Source organism: Coregonus clupeaformis, chromosome 16, assembly GCF_020615455.1.
Source record: "Coregonus clupeaformis isolate EN_2021a chromosome 16, ASM2061545v1, whole genome shotgun sequence".
NCBI lineage: Eukaryota > Metazoa > Chordata > Actinopteri > Salmoniformes > Salmonidae > Coregonus > Coregonus clupeaformis.
This window is the reverse complement of record NC_059207.1, coordinates 40,488,798-40,511,645: the sequence shown is the minus strand read 5'-3', so window position 1 is coordinate 40,511,645 and position 22,848 is coordinate 40,488,798. Positions and strand designations below refer to the sequence as shown.

Here is a 22,848-nt window from a genome sequence, read left to right as displayed (position 1 = left end):
GGTCCGTGAGTTTTGGTGGGCGGCCCTCTCTTGGCAGGTTTGTTGTTGTGGCATATTCTTTCCATTTTTTAATAATGAATTTAATGGTGCTCTGTGGGATGTTCAAAGTTTCAGATATTTTTTTATAACCCAACACTGATCTGTACTTCTCCACAACTTTGTCCCTGACCTGTTTGGAGATCTCCTTGGTCTTCATGGTGCTGCTTGCTTGGTGGTGCCCCTTGCTTAGTGGTGTTGCAGACTCTGGGGCCTTTCAGAACAGGTGTATATATACTGAGATCATGTGACAGATCATGTGACACTTAGATTGCACACAGGTGGACTTTATTTAACTAATTATGTGACTTCTGAAGGTAATTGGTTGCACCAGATCTTATTTAGGGGCTTCATAGCAAAGGGGGTGAATACATATGCATGCACCACTTTTCCGTAATTTATTTTTTAGAATGATTTGAAACAAATTATTTTTTTCATTTCACTTCACCAATTTGGACTATTTTGTGTATGTCCATTACATGAAATTCTAATAAAAATCCATTTAAATTACAGGTTGTAATGCAACAAAATAGGAAAAACGCCAAGGGGGATTAATACTTTTGCAAGGCACTGTAAATATATAATTTCACTGTTTACAGCAGCTCTCCAGCTACCCAGAACTGTCTGATCAGCCTGATAGTGTGCCGTGGGTGTGTCCAGCTTACACCTGTGCTAATCTGTGTGTGTATAGTAATGGAATGAAACATCCAACCCATACCTAAAGTGTCGTGCTGTAGGTCCACCACACACCCAAAGCGTTATGGGCTCCTGTCCAGAAACAACCCCTAGCTCCTACCCCTAGACACTTGTGTAGATCTGAGAGGATTGGACAGGTGTAAGCAATACCGTCAACATTTCACCAAGCCTATCAGAGGGTTAGATAGATAGAGCTCTCACCATGTCACCATCCATCAATCCTTCTCAGGTCTCCACAAGTGTCTAGACTCTGGGCAATAATAATAATAATAATTTATTACATTTGTAAAGCGCTTTTCATTATACATGAATTAACTCAAAGTTCATAATAGAAGGAAAAAAGCCCCAACAGTCTGAACAGTCCTGTCAGGGAGTTCCAAAGGTGTGGTGCGTGGCAGGAAAAGGCACGGTCCCCCATTGTTCAGAGCCGGGTCCTGGGTGCATGAAGCAGTTTGTCATGGCTTGACCGTAGGGTGCGTGGAGGTTCATAGGGGGAGAGTAGATCTGGCAGGTAGGCAGGTCCAATGCCATTTAGGGCTTTGTAGACCAGGAGGAGAATTTTTAAGTAAATTATTTGAGGAACAGGTAGCCAATGGAGGTCAGCAAGGATGTGGATGATGTGGGCAGACTTTTTTGTTTGTGTCAGAATCCTTGAAGCATTGTTTTGAATGAGCTGTAATTTATTAATTGAGTTTGTAGGCAGGCCCCCAAGTACTGCATTCCCATAATCAATTCTGGAGAAACGAATGCATGGATAAGGTTTTCTGCATCAGAAATTGTGAGAGAGGGTCTTAGGCAGGAGATGTTCTTCAGGTGTAATAATAATGTTATACAGACGTGACTAATGTGAGCATTGAAGGAGTGCTGAGTCGAATTTCACACCCAAGTTGGTGATGACTGAGGAGAGAGGGGGATGATGGTAGGGCGGATGATGCAGGAGTTGGTGATCTGCTGAGGGGTGCCTATCAGCATTGCCTATGTCTTTCTGCTGTTGAGTTGTAGGAAGTTGTTCTGCATCCAAGACTTAACCTCTTCCAGACAATTGGACAAGGTTGACAGAGAAGATGTTGAAGGGCTAGGGGTTGTTTCTGGACAGGCCATGGGTATTATGGGAGCTCAGTCAGTCAGTCAGTCTGGCACTGTCTAAAAATGATAATAGCTGTCAAATACTTGCTTCCTTTGTCCTTGGGAGAATCTCAATAGCATTTCCTTGATTCGTTGCGTTCTCTCTCCTCGTCTCCTGCTCAAAACCCATTGGATGAGAAGGTCAGAGGTCCCTCCCCTCTCACCTTCTTATCCAATGGGTTTTTTGAAGGAGGCTAGGAGAGAGAGAGGATGTGAGGAATCAAGGAAATACAATTGAGATTCTCCCCTTGTTTCCTCCATTCCTCACCTCCCTCTCAAAGCACATTGGGGGAGAGGACTGAAGGTTCCTCCTCTCGGGCTCCAATGCACTTTCAAGGAGAGGCAAGGAGTGGAGGAAACAAGGACAGAGGAAGCAAGAATTTGATGGCTAGTTTTCAGACACAGACTCTCTCTCACACACACACACACACAATGCTCGAAGAGCTTACTGATTGTAATGATTTCATTATTGGTTATTATTATTATTGTCAAGGTCTCCATTTTTCATTGAAGTCTCCTGCTTAATATTGCACCACACACTTTTGCTTTGTTCGTCTGCCGATCGTTCAGCGCGCTGTGTTTTAGGGACCACCTGGCTTCATTTTTACTCGACTCTACATGCGGTTCGCAAATGACGTTCAGAGGTGCTAGGTACTCTCGACCAGCAACCACTACTGCTGTGTCTGAACCCTAACAGTACTTGAGTGAGTGTGAGTGTGTGTGTGTGTGTGTGTGTGTGTGTGCACAGGTGTTAAACTTCAAGAACATTGATAAGAGTGAGTAGGCCTACTTAAACATTGGGAGCATTAACAGCTGTGTGTTACAGTAACTTTTTGTGTTATTTATGGATAAAATGCCTTTAAAAACATTCTGATACAGATTATTTAGTGTTTCTTTCCATTACAATCAAAACATGCTATGCCTATAATTTAATGCACTTCTTTTTAAATGGTAAATGGTTTATTTAGGGCCAAATTTGAGCAAATTCTAAAATTGTGATTAAACGCGATTAACTAATGCCATTAACTTGATTCAATATTTTAATTGTTTGACAGCCCTAGTTAAAATACAAAGTGAATGTTTTCTTGCCATAGATATCCTAGATATATAAACATCCTGTAACATCATAAGACAGCCTGTAGCTTTTATCTATGTTTTAGAGCCTGTGCTCTCTGTGGTTTCCAAGACTCTGTGTTGGGCCACTTCAAAACCTGAGTGTTGGTCCTTGAGAGTTGCATTGCTGAGGAGAGCCGATCCTTGTGGGGATAGGCTGTTGATTGCAGAGGGCCAATTAAAAGCCAACTGTAGCTTGTCTTAGTGTGGAGCTCAGGCCTGATGTGGCCAGCAGGGGAAGTGAGGGAGAGGAGGAGGGGGAGAGAGACTGTGATTATTCTGTTGTTGTTTGGTGCCAGGGCAAACTATACAGTATTGCTCTTTGTTGCAGGAGACGAGAGGAAAACGCAGTCCAATCTCCAGCTAGATCAGAGGAACACTCGTGGCAAGAGTAGAGAATGCTGTTTACAGATTCAATGAATACAAGATAAAAGTGGGTGTCAGAGAAATAGCGACTTACTTTTAAAGGTCTCAATTTTTCATTGAAGTCTCCTGCTTGATATTGCACCACACACTTTGAATTGAGTTATTTTCTTGATAAGAAATGGCTGTCTTTGAAGATGTATTCAGTTTGATTTCCTGACCTATACTTGCACGTATCAAGGGCTTAATGGAGGACCCGGGAGGGTTTTAGGGGCTACATTTTGTCATAAACACATTTTCTATCAAGCGCAGACTGAACCAACAGTGGTAATGTAAGGGAACGAGGACATAATCTCTTTAACAACACAGGCATTGACAAGAAAGAGTACTCATAAACCATGTGGCGGTTAAACTGTATCGGAACCCTTGTAGCTAGGATTAGGCTTGAAGATTTAAAAAATGCAACATTTACTTTTACTCTCACACACAAGCGTGCACACACACACACACACACACACACACACACACACACATGCATGCATATTCACTTTCTAATCAGTTCCTATTTTCTGTTCATTTGACCAATGTGATGTAATTTGTAAACATATAAGACATTGAAGTGGACATCCATTCCCACCAATCAGTTCTCTTTGATTGCCCGGGTTGGGGGTTGAGCCTTGTCATCGTAGCACAAAGCTAAATGAGTGGGCTTCTCTGGTTACATCAGGTGGCCTTGGATTAGCAAATCCAGACACTCATCTCCATCTGATTTTACCTGGACCTGCGCTAGCATTAGCATCTGGGTGACTTTCCCTCACTGTAGTCTCTAGTCTTAGCTGTCATACTGTGTGTCACTGCAGGTGTGTGTATGGATGATTTCTCCTGGGCTTACTACACAGAAGGAGTTATTATTGGAGTTATTATTTTATTGCATTGCAGTAAAAGCAAAAACTCTAATCCCTTAATGCCATACCAATAATTGTCGTTAACTGCTAATTGTTAAAAGTCTCCAAATCTGTTAATTATTATCCTTCAGATATTTTTATCTTTTTTTCCTTCTATCTGATTCCAAACAGGAGTCACAACAAAGAGTTGGGTATTTGTGTATCGGCCCCCTCACAGAATATGCCATCTGTGACTGTGAGGTGGGCCTGCGGTATCCAACGCCTGTTTATCATTGTGCATTTCACTGGCCTGTCCAAGGTCACCCCCTCTTCCCAGAATGGATTGCTCCAGGTACATCAGAGGATAGTCAGTTGGCTGTGGTCCCCCACTTTATCCCCCTCCTCCCCTATAAACACAACACTGTGCTGCTTTCCCACCAGTCTCCAAACAAACGCTCCAGCTCATCTATTTTTTATCTTCTGACAGACGCAATTATTCTTTACACGCCGTGCTCGTTAATCTTAATGCCGTTATTACTATTCATTGCCAGGCATTTTTTTCTTCTGCCTCTTATTTCAATTGAGGATCCTTCCATGCTGGTCGGTCTGCTGACACTCACAGGCCATTGGTCCAATCAGAGCGGCCGACAGCAGAGTTAATGAATGCAAGAGGAGAGCCGGGGAGGGGACAAGGGCAGTAACTCAATATGTGACCTGTTGTATCCAGTTAGCAGTGACATTTGGTGTCAGGTATCAGTTATCCACAATAACCAATCAGTTATTGGAATGGGTGCCGATGATGTGTCAGTTGAATAATGTTAGATACACATGACACATGTTATGATGCTGTTTTCAATTTCACAATTCATATGAATGTTATAGACAGAGGAAATGCTATACACTGTGTGTGTCACCAATCTCTCTCTCTACTTCCTCTCTCTCTCCCATGCGCACACACACACACACACACACACACACACACACACACACACACACACACACACACACACACACACATACACATACACTTACACACACATACTCATGGGCAGACATACTCACGGGCAGACATACAGACACTAACATACACATCACTGCTCTTTCGGCTGATGTCAACAGAAATCCTCTATACTAATGGCTCATTCTTCATATTTTGTTATGATTTGGCTTTTGTTTTTACTGTAAAGTCAGCAAGAGTATAAATTCCCAGCTGCTAAACAAGATAGCTATCATTATAGTTGGAATGTGTCTGGACTCAGCTTCACTAGTGTATTTTTGACATTTATTGTGTGTTTACATATATTTTAGAGGCTATTTCTACAGGAAATTTGTTTAAAACCCATATGAACTATATTTATGATAATATAACAATATTTTAGGTTGACAATAATTATATTACACAATTTCTGATATAGAGCATCACATGCCTTTGTTTTAGAGGATTATGCCTCTAAAAACAGTGACAGTTTCCATGACTGCATTGGCTCTCTAGAGCTACACCTCTCTCCTCATCTCTCCTGATCTCTCCTCATCTCTCTTGGTCTCTCCTCATCTCTCCTGGTCTTTCCTCATCTCTCCTGGTCTCTCCTCATCTCTCCTGGTCTCTGCTCATCTCTCCTGGTCTCTGCTCATCTCTCCTGGTCTCTCCTCATCTCTCCTGGTCTCTCCTCATCTCTCCTGGTCTCTCCTGGTCTCTCCTCATCTCTCCTGGTCTCTCCTCATCTCTCCTGGTCTCTCCTCATCTCTCCTGGTCTCTCCTCATCTCTCCTGGTCTCTCCTCATCTCTCCTGATCTCTCCTGGTCTCTCCTCATCTCTCCTGGTCTCTCCCTCATCTCTACTCATCTCTCTTGGTCTCTCCTCATCTCTCCTGGTCTCTCCTCATCTCTCCTGGTCTCTCCTCATCTCTCCCTCATCTCTCCTCATCTCTATCCCTCACTCTCCCCCCTGTGTGAGTGTCTATGACTCTGAGGCGGCGTTTGAACCTTGCTGTTTGTAGCTGTCGCTGTGAGAGGAGGAGCTTGGCCCTGTCGCCAGGAGCGTAGCCCTGAGACTGGCGCTCCAGGTGTTTGCTCTGCCTCCTCCCCTCTCTTTACTCACACTCCTCCCTCAGGATCACCCATCCCTCTCTCTCTCTCGCTCTCGCTCCATCTCCCCTGAATAACACAGTACCCTTCATCTGATCAGGGAGCTCACTTACTTTGTGTGAAGGTGCTGATCTGAATGCACTCGTGTGTGTGTGTGTGTGTGTGTGTGTGTGTGTGTGTGTGTGTGTGTGTGTGTGTGTGTGTGTGTGTGTGTGTGTGTGTGTGTGTGTGTGTGTGTGTGTGTGTGTGTGTGTGTGTGTGTGTGTGTGTGTGTGTGTTGAATGTTTGTTGGGCCCTAGGCAGCGCAGAGATCTGCATCAGCTGAAACATTGGGGCAACAGTGCAAGCTAGTGGTGACAAAATACTACTGCATGGTACAGGTTCAAGGACCAGGTACACAAATTCCATCATGGCATTGTGACTTCATTGCATAATGAACATTCTTGTATTGAAGACTCCTTGGCCTGCGAGATTGTAAGTGTAGTACATATTGAAGTCCGTTACTTATTTCCTTTGGCTCCATGGTTGTAAGAATAGAGTGTTATTGACCGCTGTGAGTTGACCCTATTCTATTAAAATAATATTACTTTCCCCTTGTATCTCTCTATATATATATACATTGGCAGACACCTGAGAGAGAGAGGCTTATGGAGGCCTGTAAGGTATTGAGGGGATTTTTATAATAACTGTGCTGCTGAGTACATTCCATCAGAAGATGAGGGAACTCGGAGAGCTATGTGTGTGTGCTGTGTTTGTGGCGGTATCGAAAATGAAAGCTCCTTTGGGCAGGACGAGATTATGCACAAGTGATTAATAAGAGCAGTAATAAACAAAGGCCCAGGAGATGTTTGAGGTGCTTAATAATGCATTATGTTCATAAAAGAGCTGGGCCTCTCCAATGGATCCCCGTAGAGCAGGAGACCCCAGAGGGACCGGCAGAGTGTGTGCTCAGAACAGAGAGGAAGTGTGGGTGGGCATGTGAGTGTGTGTTCGGCGAGAGACATATACACTGCATGACCAAAGGTATGTGGACACCTGCTCGTCGAACATCTCATTCCAAAATCATGGGCATTAATATGGAGTTGGTCCCCCCTTTGCTGCTATAACAGCCTCCACTCTTCTGGGACGGCTTTCCACTAGATGTTGGAACGTTGCTGCGGGGACTTGCTTCCATTCAGCCACAAGAGCATTAGTGAGGTCGAGCACTGATGTTGGGCGATGAGGCCTGGCTCGCAGTCGGTGTTCCAATTCATCCCAAAGGTGTTCGATGGGGTTTCTGTATGGACCTCGCTTTGTGCACGGGGGCATTATCATACTGAAACAGGAAAGGGCCTTCCCAAAACTTTTGCCACAAAGTTGGAAGCACATAATCATCTAGAATGTCATTGTATGCTGTATCATTAAGATTTCCCTTCACTGGAACTAAGGGGTCTAGCCAGAACCATGAAAAACAGCCCCAGACCATTATTCCTCCTCCACCAAACTTTACAGTTGGCACTATGCATTCGGGCAGGTAGCGTTCAATGGCGGTGAGCTTTACACCACTCCAGCCAACGCTTGGCATTGTGCATGGTGATCTTAGGCTTGTGTGCAACTGCTTGGCCATGGAAACCCATTTCATGAAGCTCCCAACGAACAGTTCTTGTGCTGGCGTTGCTTCTAGAGGTAGTTTGGAACTCGGTAGTAAGTGTTGCAATCGAGGACAGACGATTTTTACGCGCTACATGCTTCAGCACTCGGCGGTCCTGTTCTGTGAGCTTGTGTGGCCAACCACTATGTGGCTGAGCCGTTGTTGCTCCTAGACGTTTCCACTTCACAATAACAGCACTTACAGTTGACCCGGGCAGCTCTAGCAGGGCAGAAATTTGACGAACTGACTTGTTGGAAAGGTGGCATCCTATGATGGTGCTACGTTGAAAGTCACTGAGGTCTTCAGTAAGGCCATTCTACTGCCGATGTTTGTCTATGGAGATTGCATGGCTGTGTGCTCGATTTTATATGACTGTCTGCAACGGGTGTGGCTGAAATAGTCTAATCCACTATTTTGAAGGGGTGTCCACATACTTTTGTATGTATAGTGTGTGTATATAATGGTACGACTGACACTCAAGCTCTGAAGTCTACATGACTTCAGTTTTTGTGTTTTTTCATAATTTTTTGTGATTGTTCACTTAACAGTTATTTTGTTATTGCTTATTGGTTTTGTAATGAAAAAAGAAAATATGAATGCTAACTCTACCAATTAAAGTGGTACGGTTAGTTTTTTGTTTATGTATATTTCTAAGAGCGTCTTTTGACATTGTTGTAGAGACGCTGGTTATTGATGTAATGCCATCTATGTCCTTCAGTCTGCCAGACAAAGGCATGTGTGGAACACATACAGCAGAGCATGTTAAAGAGTGTCTCTTTCAGCTTGTCTGTCAGTGAAAGACTATTCTTTCACCATTACTTTCTCTCTCGCTCTCTTTCTGTTTCTTTATCTTTCACTCCTTCACTCTCTTTTGTTCTGTTCTCTGAATATCAAGTGCGTATTACTGAAAAGACAGCACAGAAACCTATTGTTTTTACTGTAGATTTTTGTATTTTTATATAGGTTATCAAAGTTAATATTTTGTTAAATGGTTTTATTGTAGCTACAAAAATCAATATAATCTATGTTGAAACAAGGATAGATATTAAATAATTGTACCTTGTGAGTGGAAGGTTTGCAGTTGTTAAAAGAATAGATTACTTTGTAAAGACTATTAGACTTTAGTCAATAAAAGTGTCCCCACACGGCTGCTTTGGATGCAGACTCCCATACTCTATAAGTATAATTTTTTGTTACTTTTGATTTAATTAAGAAAAGCTAACCTTTTTCAAAGGTAACCATTTTGATGGTGCACTTTGTCTTTGAAGGTTGAACAAAGGACTAACAGATCAGTCAACCTAGTTTCGGTCCATGACAATACACTCTTCATTTACAGTGTTACAGTTTTTTGCAACAGCAGGAAATAATGTTTTTGGACCTTGAAGACCACTCATAGAGAAAAAACAAAACAAAAAACAAGACTGTTTTGAATGAAAAAAAAAAAACTTGAAGCACAGCCTTATAAATTAATTTGTTCGTGTTGTATGATGGGAACACAGCTGGCCTCATTAACACGCGCACAACAAATAATTTAATTTTTTTTTTCCTCTCTCCAGCCAGCCAATGCTTGGCTAATGGGCTTGCTGGGTTAATTATGTCAGAGCGTAATTACACAGGGCCCAGGGAGACGTAGTGGTGCACCACGCTGAGCCCACACCGCCTAATGATGGTGTATTGCTGACAGGGCCAAGATGGACCGCCCCAACACACCTGCTTGTCTTGGCTCACGCCACCCTCGTCCACTCCCACTCACCACCACCGCCCACCCATACACACGTTTGGGACCTGTCTGTCCCATTGTCCCACCAGACACAGTCTCTATGTGGACAGAAACACAGTGGACCCTGGCCTAGTCTGGTCTACACTACTGTTCAAAAGTTTGGGGTCACTTAGAAATGTCCTTGTTTTCGAAAGAAAAGCTATTTTCTTGTCCATTTAAAATAACATCAAATTGATCAGAAATACAGTGTAGACATTGTTAATGTTGTAAATGGCTATTGTAGCTGGAAACTGCTGATTTTTAATGGAACACATACATAGGCGTACAGAGGCCCATTATCAGCAACCATCAGTTCTGTGTTCCAATGGCACATTGTGTTTGCTAATCCAAGTTTATCATTTTAAAAGGCTAATTGATCATTAGAAAACCCTTTTGCAATTATGTTAGCACAGCTGAAAACTGTCGTACTGATTAAAGAAACAATAAAACTGGCCTTCTTGAGACTAGTTGAGTATCTGGAGCATTAGCAATTGTGGGTTCGATTACAGAATCAAAATGGCCAGAAACAAATAACTTTCTTCTGAAACTCGTCAGTCTATTCTTGTTCTGAGAAATGAAGGCTATTCCACGCGAGAAATTGCCAAGAAACTGAAGATCTCGTACAACGCTGTGTACTACTCCCTTCACAGAACAGCGCAAACTGGCTCTAACCAGAATAGAAAGAGGAGTGGGAGGCCCCGGTGCACAACTGAGCAAGAGGACAAATACATTAGTGTCTAGTTTGAGAAACAGACGCCTCACAGGTCCTCAACTGGCAGCTTCATTAAATAGTACCCGCAAAACACCTGTCTCAACGTCAACAGTGAAGAGGCGACTCCGGGATGCTGACCTTCTAGGCAGAGTTGCAAAGAAAAAGCCATATCTCAGACTGGCCAATAAAAATAAAAGATTAAGATGGGCAAAAGAACACAGACACTGGACAGAGGAAGATTGGAAAAAAGTGTTATGGACAGACGAATCGAAGTTTGAGGTGTTCAGATCACAAAGAAGAACATTTGTGAGACGCAGACCAAATGAAAAGATGCTGGAGGAGTGCTTGATGCCATCTGTCAAGCATGGTGGAGGCAATGTGATTGTCTGGGGGTGCTTTGGTGGTGGTAAAGTGGAAGATTTGTACAGGGTAAAAGGGATCTTGATGAAGGAAGGCTATCACTCCATTTTGCAACGCCATGCCATACCCTGTGGACGGTGCTTGATTGGAGCCAATTTCCTCCTACAACAGGACAATGACCCAAAGCACAGCTCCAAACTATGCAATAACTATTTAGGGAAGAAGCAGTCAGCTGGTATTCTGTCTATAATGGAGTGGCCAGCACAGTCACCGGATCTCAACCCTATTGAGCTGTTGTGGGAGCAGCTTGACCGTATGGTACGTAAGAAGTGCCCATCATGCCAATCCAACTTGTGGGAGGTGCTTTAGGAAGCATGGGGTGAAATCTCTTTAGATTACCTCAACAAATTGACAACTAGAATGCCAAAGGTCTGCAAGGCTGTAATTGCTGCAAATTGAGGATTCTTTGACGAAAGTAAAGTTTGAAGGACACAATTATTATTTATATTAAAAATAATTATTTCTAACCTTATCAATGACTACATTTCCTATGCATTTTGCTATATTTCCTATTCAAAGTCATTTCATGTATGTTTTCATGGAAAACAAGGACATTTCTAAGTGACCCCAAACTTTTGAACGGTAGTGTATATCCAACTCCATAGGAGTTAGCTATCCAGCACAAACAGATCTGTGGTTGACCAGGCTAGCCCTGGCCTGTTTACCCTGGGCTGTCAAAGAGCTGTCCCCTGCTGTGGGATGAGCAGTAGCAGAGTAATAACAGACCAGCGGCTGCTAGGAACCAGCCATGGAAGCTCATTATCTCATCTGTAACACTGATGCAAACTCAGCTTACAGTGTAAACAATGTAGATCATGAGACCACACACACACAGATTTCTATGATAGCTTACACAATAACACCAAACCAGGTAGAACTTTTTAAAGAACTGTGTTTAAGTTCAAATGATTCCAGGATCCTGAATGCCAACTTTGCTGGTATACTGTGAGGACAGCAGGTGTGTGTGTGTCCGGAATGACCTCTGAACCTCCTCCTCCTCATAACATTCTGTTCATCCCCACCTTCTCAGAGTCACTGTGATTCATGTGGTAATGAATCATACTTCACTGGAGAACATGATGTATTAATGTGCTATGATTTATGACCCTCAATGAGGTGCTGTTATGCTATCTGTTATCATGACCTCAGGGCAGACGTCCAATCAGCCATCATTAAGATAAGGGCTGAATTACAAAATGAACTGTATTTGCATAGATAACGATATGACTGACTTCTGTACATAATGGTGGGTCAGCCATGGTTCACTTCATGATTGGGATTAAGTCATTCTAGGTATAATGGCAGGATAGTGTAAAATTCCATTCAAGTATTCAATATTCCTTTTATAGTAAAGATTTACAGTTAGAGATTTGCTCTTAAAAGAATATCCAGCACTGCATATTAGCAACTTCAATTAGTAGCCCAGTTCTCTTTAGTTATCAGCAGTCTTCTTTGACTCTGCCCCAAATTATTACCCATCTTTCAGAGCTACACACTGGCCCCTCTGAGAGTTACCCCTGCTGCTATCCTCTTTGACTGGGTTAATTTTGTATACAGATCTACCATATACACTATATATACAAAAGTATGTGGACACCCCTTCAAATTAGTGGATTCGGCTATTTCAGCCACACCCGTTGCTGACAGGTGTATAAAATATAGCACACAGCCATGCAATGTCCATAGACAAACATTGGCAGTAGAATGGCCTTACTGAAGAGCTCAGTGACTTTCAACGTGGCACCATCATAGGATGCCACCTTTCCAACAAGTCAGTTCGTCAAATGTCTGCCCTGCTAGAGCTGCCCGGGTCAACTGTAAGTGCTGTTATTGTGAAGTGGAAACGTCTAGGAGCAACAATGGCTCAGCCGCGAAGTGGTAGGCCACACAAGCTCACAGAACAGGACCGCTGAAGCCCGTAAAAATCGTCTGTCCTCGATTGCAACACTCACTACCTGAGTTCCAAACTGCCTCTGCAAGCAACATCAGAGAGTAGAGTAGAGTATTACTTTATTAATCCCAACTTGGGAAATAGTTTTTTATCACAGCATGCATCATCAATGACTTACAATGACAGGACAACCAACAATAACCAACCCATGATAAAAATAATAATAATAATAAGAAAAAACATATTAAGACACATAAAGGCACATGCAGCAACCATAGTATCCCTAAAAGAATAGTCTGATTCAAGTGCTGTTTTCTATCCTACTCTGGGGGGAAACACGCAACAACATTTTCCAATAGAAAGACCTCATAAAACAGTTAATCAATTACACTCATTTAGGGCTGTCACCGTATATATTTTTCCATATATAGACACACCCTATGTGTTTTAATAAAATCAACTATATGCATTGAGCTAGTTTACGGTTTGATGAAATAAGACAAATGCCTCACCAGGGTGCCAGAGATCCAGATAACCAGAAGAAAAAAACCTTAACCTGACCCAACTATTCTCCTCCCGCTCCTGCTGGCTTTCGCAGATTCTACCATTACTCTCCCGAAGAAGACGGTAATAGGCTACACGAGGAGTTAGCAACATTTCTCATGTTGAATGCCAATGTATCTTAACATGTCTACCGATCTGCGTGCCAGTTATGGTTTTCATATGCACATTTTCGGGAAACAGTTTCATTTAATTTATAATAATGTCTTCACATCTCAATCATTGTCATGTGGTTAATCAAAATTCTATCCAAATCTAAATGAAAATTATACAAACCTAAAAAGTAACTTCTATTGCCATTGCCAACTATGTAAAAATAGCCTACATAAAGCCAACAAATAAAAACATTGCAGCCTGCAGGTAGAAAATATCCTGATAAAAATAAATATCCTATAAATCACATTAGCTACACATGGCCTGTCTGCAACGAATTTGAAACATTGTATCAACTATTAAGTTGGATCCAGCCCCGAAGCTTGCGCTAGCGAACTTCTAACATTGTATAAAATATTCTGGGCCCTCAGTTTACCCGCCGGTGAGCTCCGCTGTAGGCTATTTGCGCAAGGGATTAGAAGCGGAGCTGAGTACCGGCACCTCAAATGTTCTACTGCTTGAGCTTCTGTTCATCTTATAGAATATTAGCTCAAAAGTATTGTGGAGCTCCTGCACCTAATTATAAACAGTAGCAGCACCCAAAATGAGTACCGGAACCTATTTCAGTCCATGTCAAGCACTGATAAGAAGTAATCAGGTGGGCCTATTTTATGACGTTTCCACTGGATCAGAGCATGGCATTTTTCGCTTTCATGCTGAGTGGTTATCTAAAGGGAGAGAGCTGGAAAGATTTTTCAGGGAGCCTATAGGCCTACATCTATGCGTGCGCGTCCTTACTCAACATTGACAGGAGCGCTCCAAACAAAAGACAATGACTAAATTGACAAAACTAATAAACCAAAACTTGTTTCTCACAAGTGTAGCACAGGTTGTGCACTCTGTAAACAATGTGTCCACTCAGACAATGAGAACGGGAAGACTGGAATACTAATATTGAATGCATTAAAATAATTACCGTGACCAAAGTAACAAACATTGTAGATTAGAAATTATAGGAATTAACGGTAAATGTACTACTGGTGATATATGTAATGGGGAATTGATATACAATCAAGCGCAAACAATTCACACAATGAAGTTATGAAACAATGAATGTGCACAAATTGACGGGAGAGAGCGCATTCTGGAGAGAGAAGTGCATTGTGCATCTGGGTGCATGGTCAATCTGACATCTGCATTGGCCATGCAGCATTTACGGTGATATGGCCTCAGCAGAAGTCAGGGCATTCATACTTCTTGCGCTTCACGGAGCAGTGCAGAGCTGTTGTCAAGGAAGTGAGTTTGTGTTTATACAGGATGTACCACCCCCACCTACCATCAACCAATCATGTCAATGCAGAGCTATACAGAGCCCTCATCATTGTTACAAAATTTGGGAGGTGCATGGTGATGCGGTACAGAGCTCGATTTTGCCTCTGCATGCCTCTGGAGGCTCCGCAATTGCCTCACACCCTCCATATGGAGCCACCGACCACATTTTCGGATCAAGCATAAATTGGCTTTTAGTTTAGGCCTTTGCAATGGATGAATTCACTGAGATGGGCACATATATACTGCTCGACTAAAACAATCAACAGCCTAATGATTAAACAATCGTCCAGTCGACTAATTGGGGTCAGCCCTACACTCATTAAAAAGCCTCATGGCTGTGGGTAAAAATGACGGCCTAAACCTCTCAGTGGTTTAGACAGGATGAACCTGCTACTGAAGCTGCTCCTGTGTTGCATTAGAGTGCTGTGGAGTGGTCAGCACAATAACTGTTCATAGGGAGCTTCATGAAATGGGTTTCCATGGCCGAGCAGCCGCACACAAGCCTAAGAGTGGTGTAAAGCTCGCCGCCATTGGACTCTGGAGCAGTGGAAACGCGTGCTCTGGAGTGATGAATCACACTTCACCATCTGGCAGTCCGACAGACAAATCTGGGTTTGGCGGATGCCAGGAGAACGCTACCTGCCCGAATGCATAGTGCCAACTGTACATTTTGGTGGAGGAGGAATAATAGTCTGGGGTTGTTTTTCATGGTTTGGGCTAGGCCCCATAGTTCCAGTGAAGGGAAATCTTGATGATTCTGTGCTTCCAACTTTGTGGCAACAGTTTGGGGAAGGCCCTTTCCTGTTTCAGCATGACAATGCCCCCATGCACAAAGCGAGGTCCATACAGAAATCGTTTGTTGAGATCGGTGTGGAAGAACTTGACTGGCCTGCACAGAGCCCTGACCTCAACCCCATCGAACACCTTTGGGATGAATTGGAACGCCAACTGCAAGCCAGGCCTAATCGCCCAACATCAGTACCCGACCTCACAAATGCTCTTGTGGCTGAATGGAAGCAAGTCCCCACAGCTATGTTCCAACATCTAGTGTAAAGCCTTCCCAGAAGAGTGGAGGTTGTTATAGCAGCAGAGGGGGGACCAACTCCATATTAATGCCCATGATTTTGGAATGAGATGTTCGACGTGCAGGTGTCCACAAACTTTTGGTCATGTAGTGTATCTACCTTCACTTTAAATTTGACTTAGCCACTGATCGATAATCCCTGCTTGTCCACGTGTGAGAGATCCCTTACCGTAATCTCTGCACTTTGATAATGGAAAGTTAAAAGGATATATGGAAAAGAGGCTGATAAAGGGATTTCTATGACAGTGGGTTGATGTGAAGAGCACTGTTTTAAGTCATCCTGTTTGTCTAAGAAGAGCTCTTCTCTTAAGTGTGATGTCCCATGTGACTGATGCAATATCTCCAGTGTTGGTGTAACAGTGAACACAGACACACAGGAGGCTCATTTGACTGTAAACGGTCCTGGGGAAAAATAGTTCAATCAATCATCTCTGACCAAGTGTTTCTGATGAAACTTCAGATATGTCAAGTGGCTATGGAAGTCTTTCAGCAAATTGCTTATTTAAACTTGTGCGTCTCTGAAAAGTGTTTGTGCGTGTGACTGTTGTGTTTCTGTGGCCTGTTTAGACTTGGCTGTCTAGTCTCAGTGGTGTCTGTTGAAGTGTAAACGTCTGTGGTTAGGCTCTCTGAAAAGTCAGTTCAGTCTGTGCCCATGCTATAAAAGGATACGATTGTGATCCACACAGCAGCAGAAAGATGAACGGATGAAAGCTGCGGGAGAAAAGTTTGTGCAGAAAAGCAGCGATTTTCCCTCCTCTTTTGGAGTTTTGAAGGGCTGGTGTATGTGTCTCTATATCCTCCCTTCCTCCTTGTCAGACGGCTCCCCTGAGCCCCTCTCTCTGTGCTTTGGCACTAGAAGTCACCTCCTTTGGTGTGCGGCAGGCAGGTACACAACAGGAGCATCTCTCCCTCTCAGAGCTGTTGAACTTTTCGGGAGGGGAAGAAAGGGAAGGAGAAGATTAAAAACAGCCCTGTGATGTGGAGTGCCGAGCCGCCTCCTGAGAATTCCTGGCATAATAATTTAAATGATCAAATGATACAGAGGAGACTTGTTAGCAGAGAAACCGACTCCTAGTTGGCCCCATGGGCCCAGCGCTGCTGCACATGCATTGCAAAGCAGCTCCTCTGTTGTGCTAAAGAATCCAGCTTCTTTTTTTTCTGTTCTTTTCAGGAGCAGACTTTTTTTCCACACTTTGTTGGATTTGTTTAGGTGTATACTCGGGACTAAAGTGCGTGTCATATTCTACTGAAATCTATGCTGCTTACTTTTTAATGAATTTATAGGTGATGCTCTCCATTGGATTTGATCTCAGTAGTTTAGTCTATTCATGTCATTAGGCCCAGCCTGTGAGATTTTCAAAGGCATCTCATTTGAGTGAATTCCAGAGACACTCTTGGGAACAATTTCTCAGTGGGATTCTCAGTCTCCTACTGTTGATACTGCTGTGCAGGAGAGCATATGATGTACTGTCCTGTACTGTCTCATGCAGGATATGGGATAGTAGATATCTTTTTTTATATAGGCTATTTAAAAAGTTACATTTTAAACATCCTGACATCAGTTGTATAATAGGATAAGTATTTTGACAGCAGCAACAGGATAATTGTGATATGTCATTATATTTGATCAAATAGATGGTCAATGAAATTCACTTGACTGAAGTGTTGAACTTTTAACTTTCCTAATAATGTAACCCACTTCAGCATCCAAAGCCATTTTTACATCATGTTCAGATGTACAAGCTCTTGAATTATCTCTCAATATTATTTGTGAGTGGCTGTTTTGTGTGGAATGGGTCATAGAAAAATATCTTGTGTGTTTTTGCTCTCAGACCCAGCTCCCGTGCTGGAGGCCACACACACCCTGGAGGAGAGGCTGCAGCAGCTGCAGAGTTCGGCCCCAGACAGTGAGGCCCTGGTCAGGGAGATCAGCAGGCACTGGAGGAGACACCTGGAGTGCCTTGACAAGCCAGGTCAGAGCCACAGCCCTCACAGCTCTCACCCCAGAACGGGGCCAGGCCCAGCTCACTGCTGCTTAATTGTTAAAACATTTCAATCTCAGAGAAAAACATCTAAGAAAGTCACTTTGATCTACAAAAATACACTTTAAGCCACAAAAGCAGGGGTTTGAACAGAAATTACTTTGCAATTGTTTAGTTCTGAACAGAACACATTTTTTTTGTCGTTTTGTTCCACTGTTCCGACATCTTACCTTTTTGTAGTTAATACAGTGCATTCGGGAAGTATTCAGACCCCTTCCCTTTTCCCACATTTTGTTATGTTACAGCCTTATTCTAAAATTGATTAAATTCATTTTTTCCCCATCAATCTACACACAATACCCCATATGACAACGCGAAAACAGGTTTTTATATATTTTTTCAAATGTATTAAAATAAAAAACAGAAATACCTTACATTTACATAAGTATTCAGACCCTTTGCTATGAGACTCGAAATTGAGCTCAGGTGTATCCTGTTTCCATTGATCATCCTTGAGATGTTTCTACAACTTGATTGGAGTCCACCTGTGGTAAATTCAATTAATTGGACATGATTTGGAAAGGCACACACCTGTCTATATAAGGTCCCACAGTTGACAGTACATGTCAGAGCAAAAACCAAGCCATGAGGTAGAAGGAACTGTCCGTAGAGCCCCGAGACAGGATTGTGTTGAAACACATCTGGGGAAGGGTACCAAAAATTATCTGCAGCATTGAAGGTCCCCAAGAACACAGTGGCCTCCATCATTCTTAAATGGAAGAAGTTTGGAACCACCAAGACTCTTCCTAGAGCTGGCTGCCCGGCCAAACTGAGCAATCGGGAGAAGGGCCTTGGTCAGGGAGGTGACCGAGAACCCGATGTTTACTCTGACAGAGCTCCAGAGTTCCTCTGTGGAGATGAGAGATCCTTCCAGAAAGACAACCTTCTCTGCAGCACTCCACTAATCAGGCCTTTATGGTAGAGTGGCCAGACGAAAGCCACTCCTCAGTAAAAGGCACATGACAGCCCGCTTGGAGTTTTACCAAAAGGCACCTAAAGGACCCTCAGACCATGAGAAACAAGATTCTCTGGTCTGATGAAACCAAGATTGAACTCTTTGGCCTGAATGCCTAGCATCACGTCTGGAGGAAACCTGGCACCATCCCTACGGTGACGCATGGTGGTGGTAGCATCATGCTGTGGGGATTTTGTTTTACCTGCAGGGACTGGGAGACTAGTCAGGATTGAAGGAAAGATGAACGAAGCAAAGTAAAGAGAGATCCTTGATGAAAACCTGCTCCAAAGCTCTCAGGACCTCAGACTGGGGCGAAGGTTCACCTTCCAACAGGACAATGACCCTAAGCACACAGCCAAGACAACGCAGGAGTGGCTTCAGGACAAGTCTCTGAATGTCCTTTAGTGGCCCAGCCAGAGCCTGGACTTGAACCCAATCAAACATCACTGGAGAGACTTGAATATAGCTGTGCAGCGACGCTCCCCATGCAACCTGACAGAGCTTGAGAGGATATGCAGAGAAGAATGGGAGAAACTCCCCAAATACAGGTGTGCCAAGCTTGTAGCGTCATAACCTAGAAGACTTCAACAAAGTACAGAGTAAAGTGTCTGAAAACATGTAAATGTGATTTCAGTCTAAAAACCTGTTGCTTTGTCATTATGGGGTATTGTGTGTAGATTGATGAGGAAAAAAACACTTTAATCAATTTTAGAATAAGGCTGTAACGTAACAAAATGTGGAAAAAGTCAAGGGGTTTGAATACTTTCCGAATGCACTGTAAATCCAATGTGAAACGTGATAACTGTAGTATCCTTAACTAGCATTGAAAAAGATAATCCTTTCTTCTCTAATAAAAAATCTCTCCCTAATTTCTGAATCACGCTTGTAACATCAGTGGGCTACAGTAGCCTACACACGCACACCCACTGGTAAAGATGTTCAGCTGGCAGGCAGACACTGGTATACGTTTCTGTGTGACAGAGTGAGGGATTTGCGTAGGCGCTTTGTTGCATTTTTCTTTTGTGGGACTGGAAAAAAATCCCCACAACGTAAAAAAACCCTGTTATTAACAGGTTCCCACGCTTTTAAAATAACGGTTCCGGAACAGTATAGCTCACTTTCGTTCCTGATTTTGATTCTGGTCCTTGAAAAATTGCTTTCTTTTCCGTTTTTCGGTTCTGTTCCCTGAACTTTTTCCAACCCCAGCACACAAGGATGTCTCTGTTCCATGCACTCTCTCTGTGGCCCCTCACCTCAGATGACCACAGCTCTCATATGTACTCCTCTCCCTCTCTTCTCCGCTCTTCTCCACAGACGACACAGAGGAAGGCCCAGCAGCAGTCTCAGGAGCTGGGGAGGCATCGAGCCGGACAGCCTGCGTGATGACTCCCAACAGCAAACAGGCCTTCAGAGCCACAGGCTCACCTCAGCAGAACCACCAGATCCAGAGCCAGACAGAGGGGTGAGAAACACAGGCCTGGTCCTCGCCTCCTTCACACCCCTGTGAACATGATATGATGTGTATAATCAAAACAAAAATTAGAACAGCCCTCACCCCGTCATACTGTACAATGAAAATAGATCAGGATGTAATCACATTTAAACCTTAAACTAATAAGTGGAAACAGAATGCAATGCAGTATTGTGTGCTGTATTCCTGAGAGTCTATGAAAGTTTGGTCATTACATTTACATTTACGTCATTTAGCAGATCTTAGACATTGTGTCTCTCTCATAGGGAGGTCGAAGACACAGATGCCACTCTGGCCGACAGACTGGGTGAAGCCGAGGAGAGGATCAAAGTGCTGCATTCATGTGAGTATTTTTGTCCGATGGTCCTTTTTGGACACTGTGAGGAGAAAGGACATCATGACTAATGCCCTTCCTTTATCTCTCTAGCTCTGAGTACAGCCCAGACAGACCTGCTGGACCTGCGGTGTAAATACGACCAGGAGAAGGCCAACAAGTAAGAGCCTGCTTGTTTCTCCACTCTATCTCTGTTCAAGTAACTAACTCAGCCTATGTCCATATTGTCCTCTATGCTGCTTCTCTAACATGTTCATTGCCATCATTCACTCTACTCATGGTCTCTCCATATACACTACTGCATGTCCCTACTCAGCCCACCTATGCATACACCACTATGCTCAGCCTTCTCTCTTTAGCCATGCTGTCTCTACCCTAATCCACACATGGTCACTCCCCCACTGTAATGTACCCATTTCCAGTCTGAATGTAGTTGATGATCCCTGATTAAGGAATAGGGAGCCATTTGGGACGTTACCGTGGTGAGACTCACTGACTAATGCAGGTCTATGGATGGGAGAGCTCTGTGTTGGCCTCCTCTGTCTGGCAGCCAGAGCCTTGCCTTGACAGGCCTCAAGAAGAATGGCTCCATTTAAAGATTGCTCCAGAAAACATTCTACCATGTCCTGGATCTGTGAGCGCTATGTATCCAGCTCAACGGTTGAAATGAATGTGAAGTTGTATGAAGGATGTCGATAGACATTAAAAGTAAACACTCCTTTGTTTGGGTTGTGCTGCGAACGGAGCACAGTGAGCCGGCGCTAATGGATTTTCTCCCAGGCTTAATCCATGGTGGAATTGAACTGGAGTTTCCAGACCCACTGCCATCCATTCTGCTGGATTTAAAGCATTTTCCATTTGACTCCCCTCTCATGTTCAGTAGCTGTTCACAGTGAAAGCTCTTTAGCTCTCTGTGAGGGGAGAGGAAGGATGGTTGTGTGTTGGTGTTCGGGCCACAGGGCCTGTGCTTCATTTGTGAATGGCTGGGTTTGTAGTTAGTGAGTAGGTAATGAGGAATACATCCTATAGGGGTTGACATATGAGTGGTAGTTGTCCTCAACTGACTGTAGTAGTCTAATAGGAATACTAAAGACACAACCCCCTGGCCCATAATCACCACTACCCCTCTCTCAGGACTCATCCCCATGGCTCTGTGACGCCAACTTTATCTCTTCTTACTCTCACTGACTTTTTCCTTGATGTTGATAATTAGGGTCATTTGGCTACTTTGGCTGATTTGAGTACCTGAACAGGTAATCAATACAAAGCATTTTTCCATACTGCACAAGCTCATTAAATCTGTATGTGACACCTGTTACCTTTTTCTGTCAATGTGGTCCCATCCATCCTAGGCTTATTGACGTGGTCTGGACACTGCCCAGAGCCCTATGAGTCTTGGACTTTACACCAGCGCAACACTACTACTAATTAATATGGAGAAATATTGGCTGATTGGGGCTTTTAAAGGTCCTGAATTTGGGGTTCTAACTATTGTTAACCCCACAAAATGTTGGAAAGCAATGCTTTGTGACTATTCAGAATGGGTGATGAGTTAAGTTGTTTGTGCCATTAATCTTCCTAAAGCAAGCCCATAATAACCAGCAGTGAGATGAAGGGGACTGTGGGGGCAGACGGAGGTGAGAAAGAACATGGTTGGTTTGAAAAGAGTTTGTTTGATAGTGAACAAGATCTATGATTTGCTCTCACAAACACATGTAGTGAATTGGAAAGGGATTTCTTTGTCCTGAAAAACTCCAGAAATCTATGTGCATATTTTAATCAATCTCACAATCCTCATTAATTCATTTTTCTCCACCTTTTGAAAATCAAGTCCCATGTGTCTAAAAAGAAACAGTTGAACCTCAAACAAACCTCATGAATAATCTGGCTGAGCTGCTATTTAAATTAGACTCCTCTGATTGTTAGATGAATGGAGGCATGTAGGAATGCAATCTCCAAAGAACTCTGAGTAGGGATCAGACAGGCAGTCCATTTCTGTCTGGTTTGGTTGTATTGTAGGGCGCTATGTGAGGACTGATGCTTTCTTGATGTTGTGTGAAAACTGTGGTAGTGTGTGATTTACTGTGAATCGTGTAAGAAAAGGGTGTTGCCCTACATTGAGGTCAAGGAGGGTGTATAAATCATGCTAGACTATGAGATAGCCCCCTCAGTAACCCACTGGCTGGTTCTGTGTGTGTGTTCCAGGGCGGAGGAGGTCAGCGTGATCATGACCAACCTTGAGAAGGCGAACCAGGTGAGTGA

At 43.3% G+C, this 22,848-nt stretch overlaps 1 protein-coding gene across 2 annotated transcripts in view; it reads left to right on the top strand.

Moving 5' to 3' along the window:
* The window catches only part of LOC121584737 (homeobox protein cut-like 2), a 123,982-nt gene that overhangs the window by 90,715 nt on the left and 10,419 nt on the right, over window positions 1-22,848 (top strand). For both annotated transcript variants that reach the window (XM_041900810.2, XM_041900809.2), the window contains exons 5-9: window positions 17,617-17,757; window positions 20,096-20,243; window positions 20,519-20,595; window positions 20,680-20,746; window positions 22,792-22,840. In XM_041900810.2, the coding sequence (XP_041756744.2) occupies window positions 17,617-17,757; window positions 20,096-20,243; window positions 20,519-20,595; window positions 20,680-20,746; window positions 22,792-22,840 (482 nt within the window). The remainder of the gene's footprint in view (window positions 1-17,616; window positions 17,758-20,095; window positions 20,244-20,518; window positions 20,596-20,679; window positions 20,747-22,791; window positions 22,841-22,848) is intronic.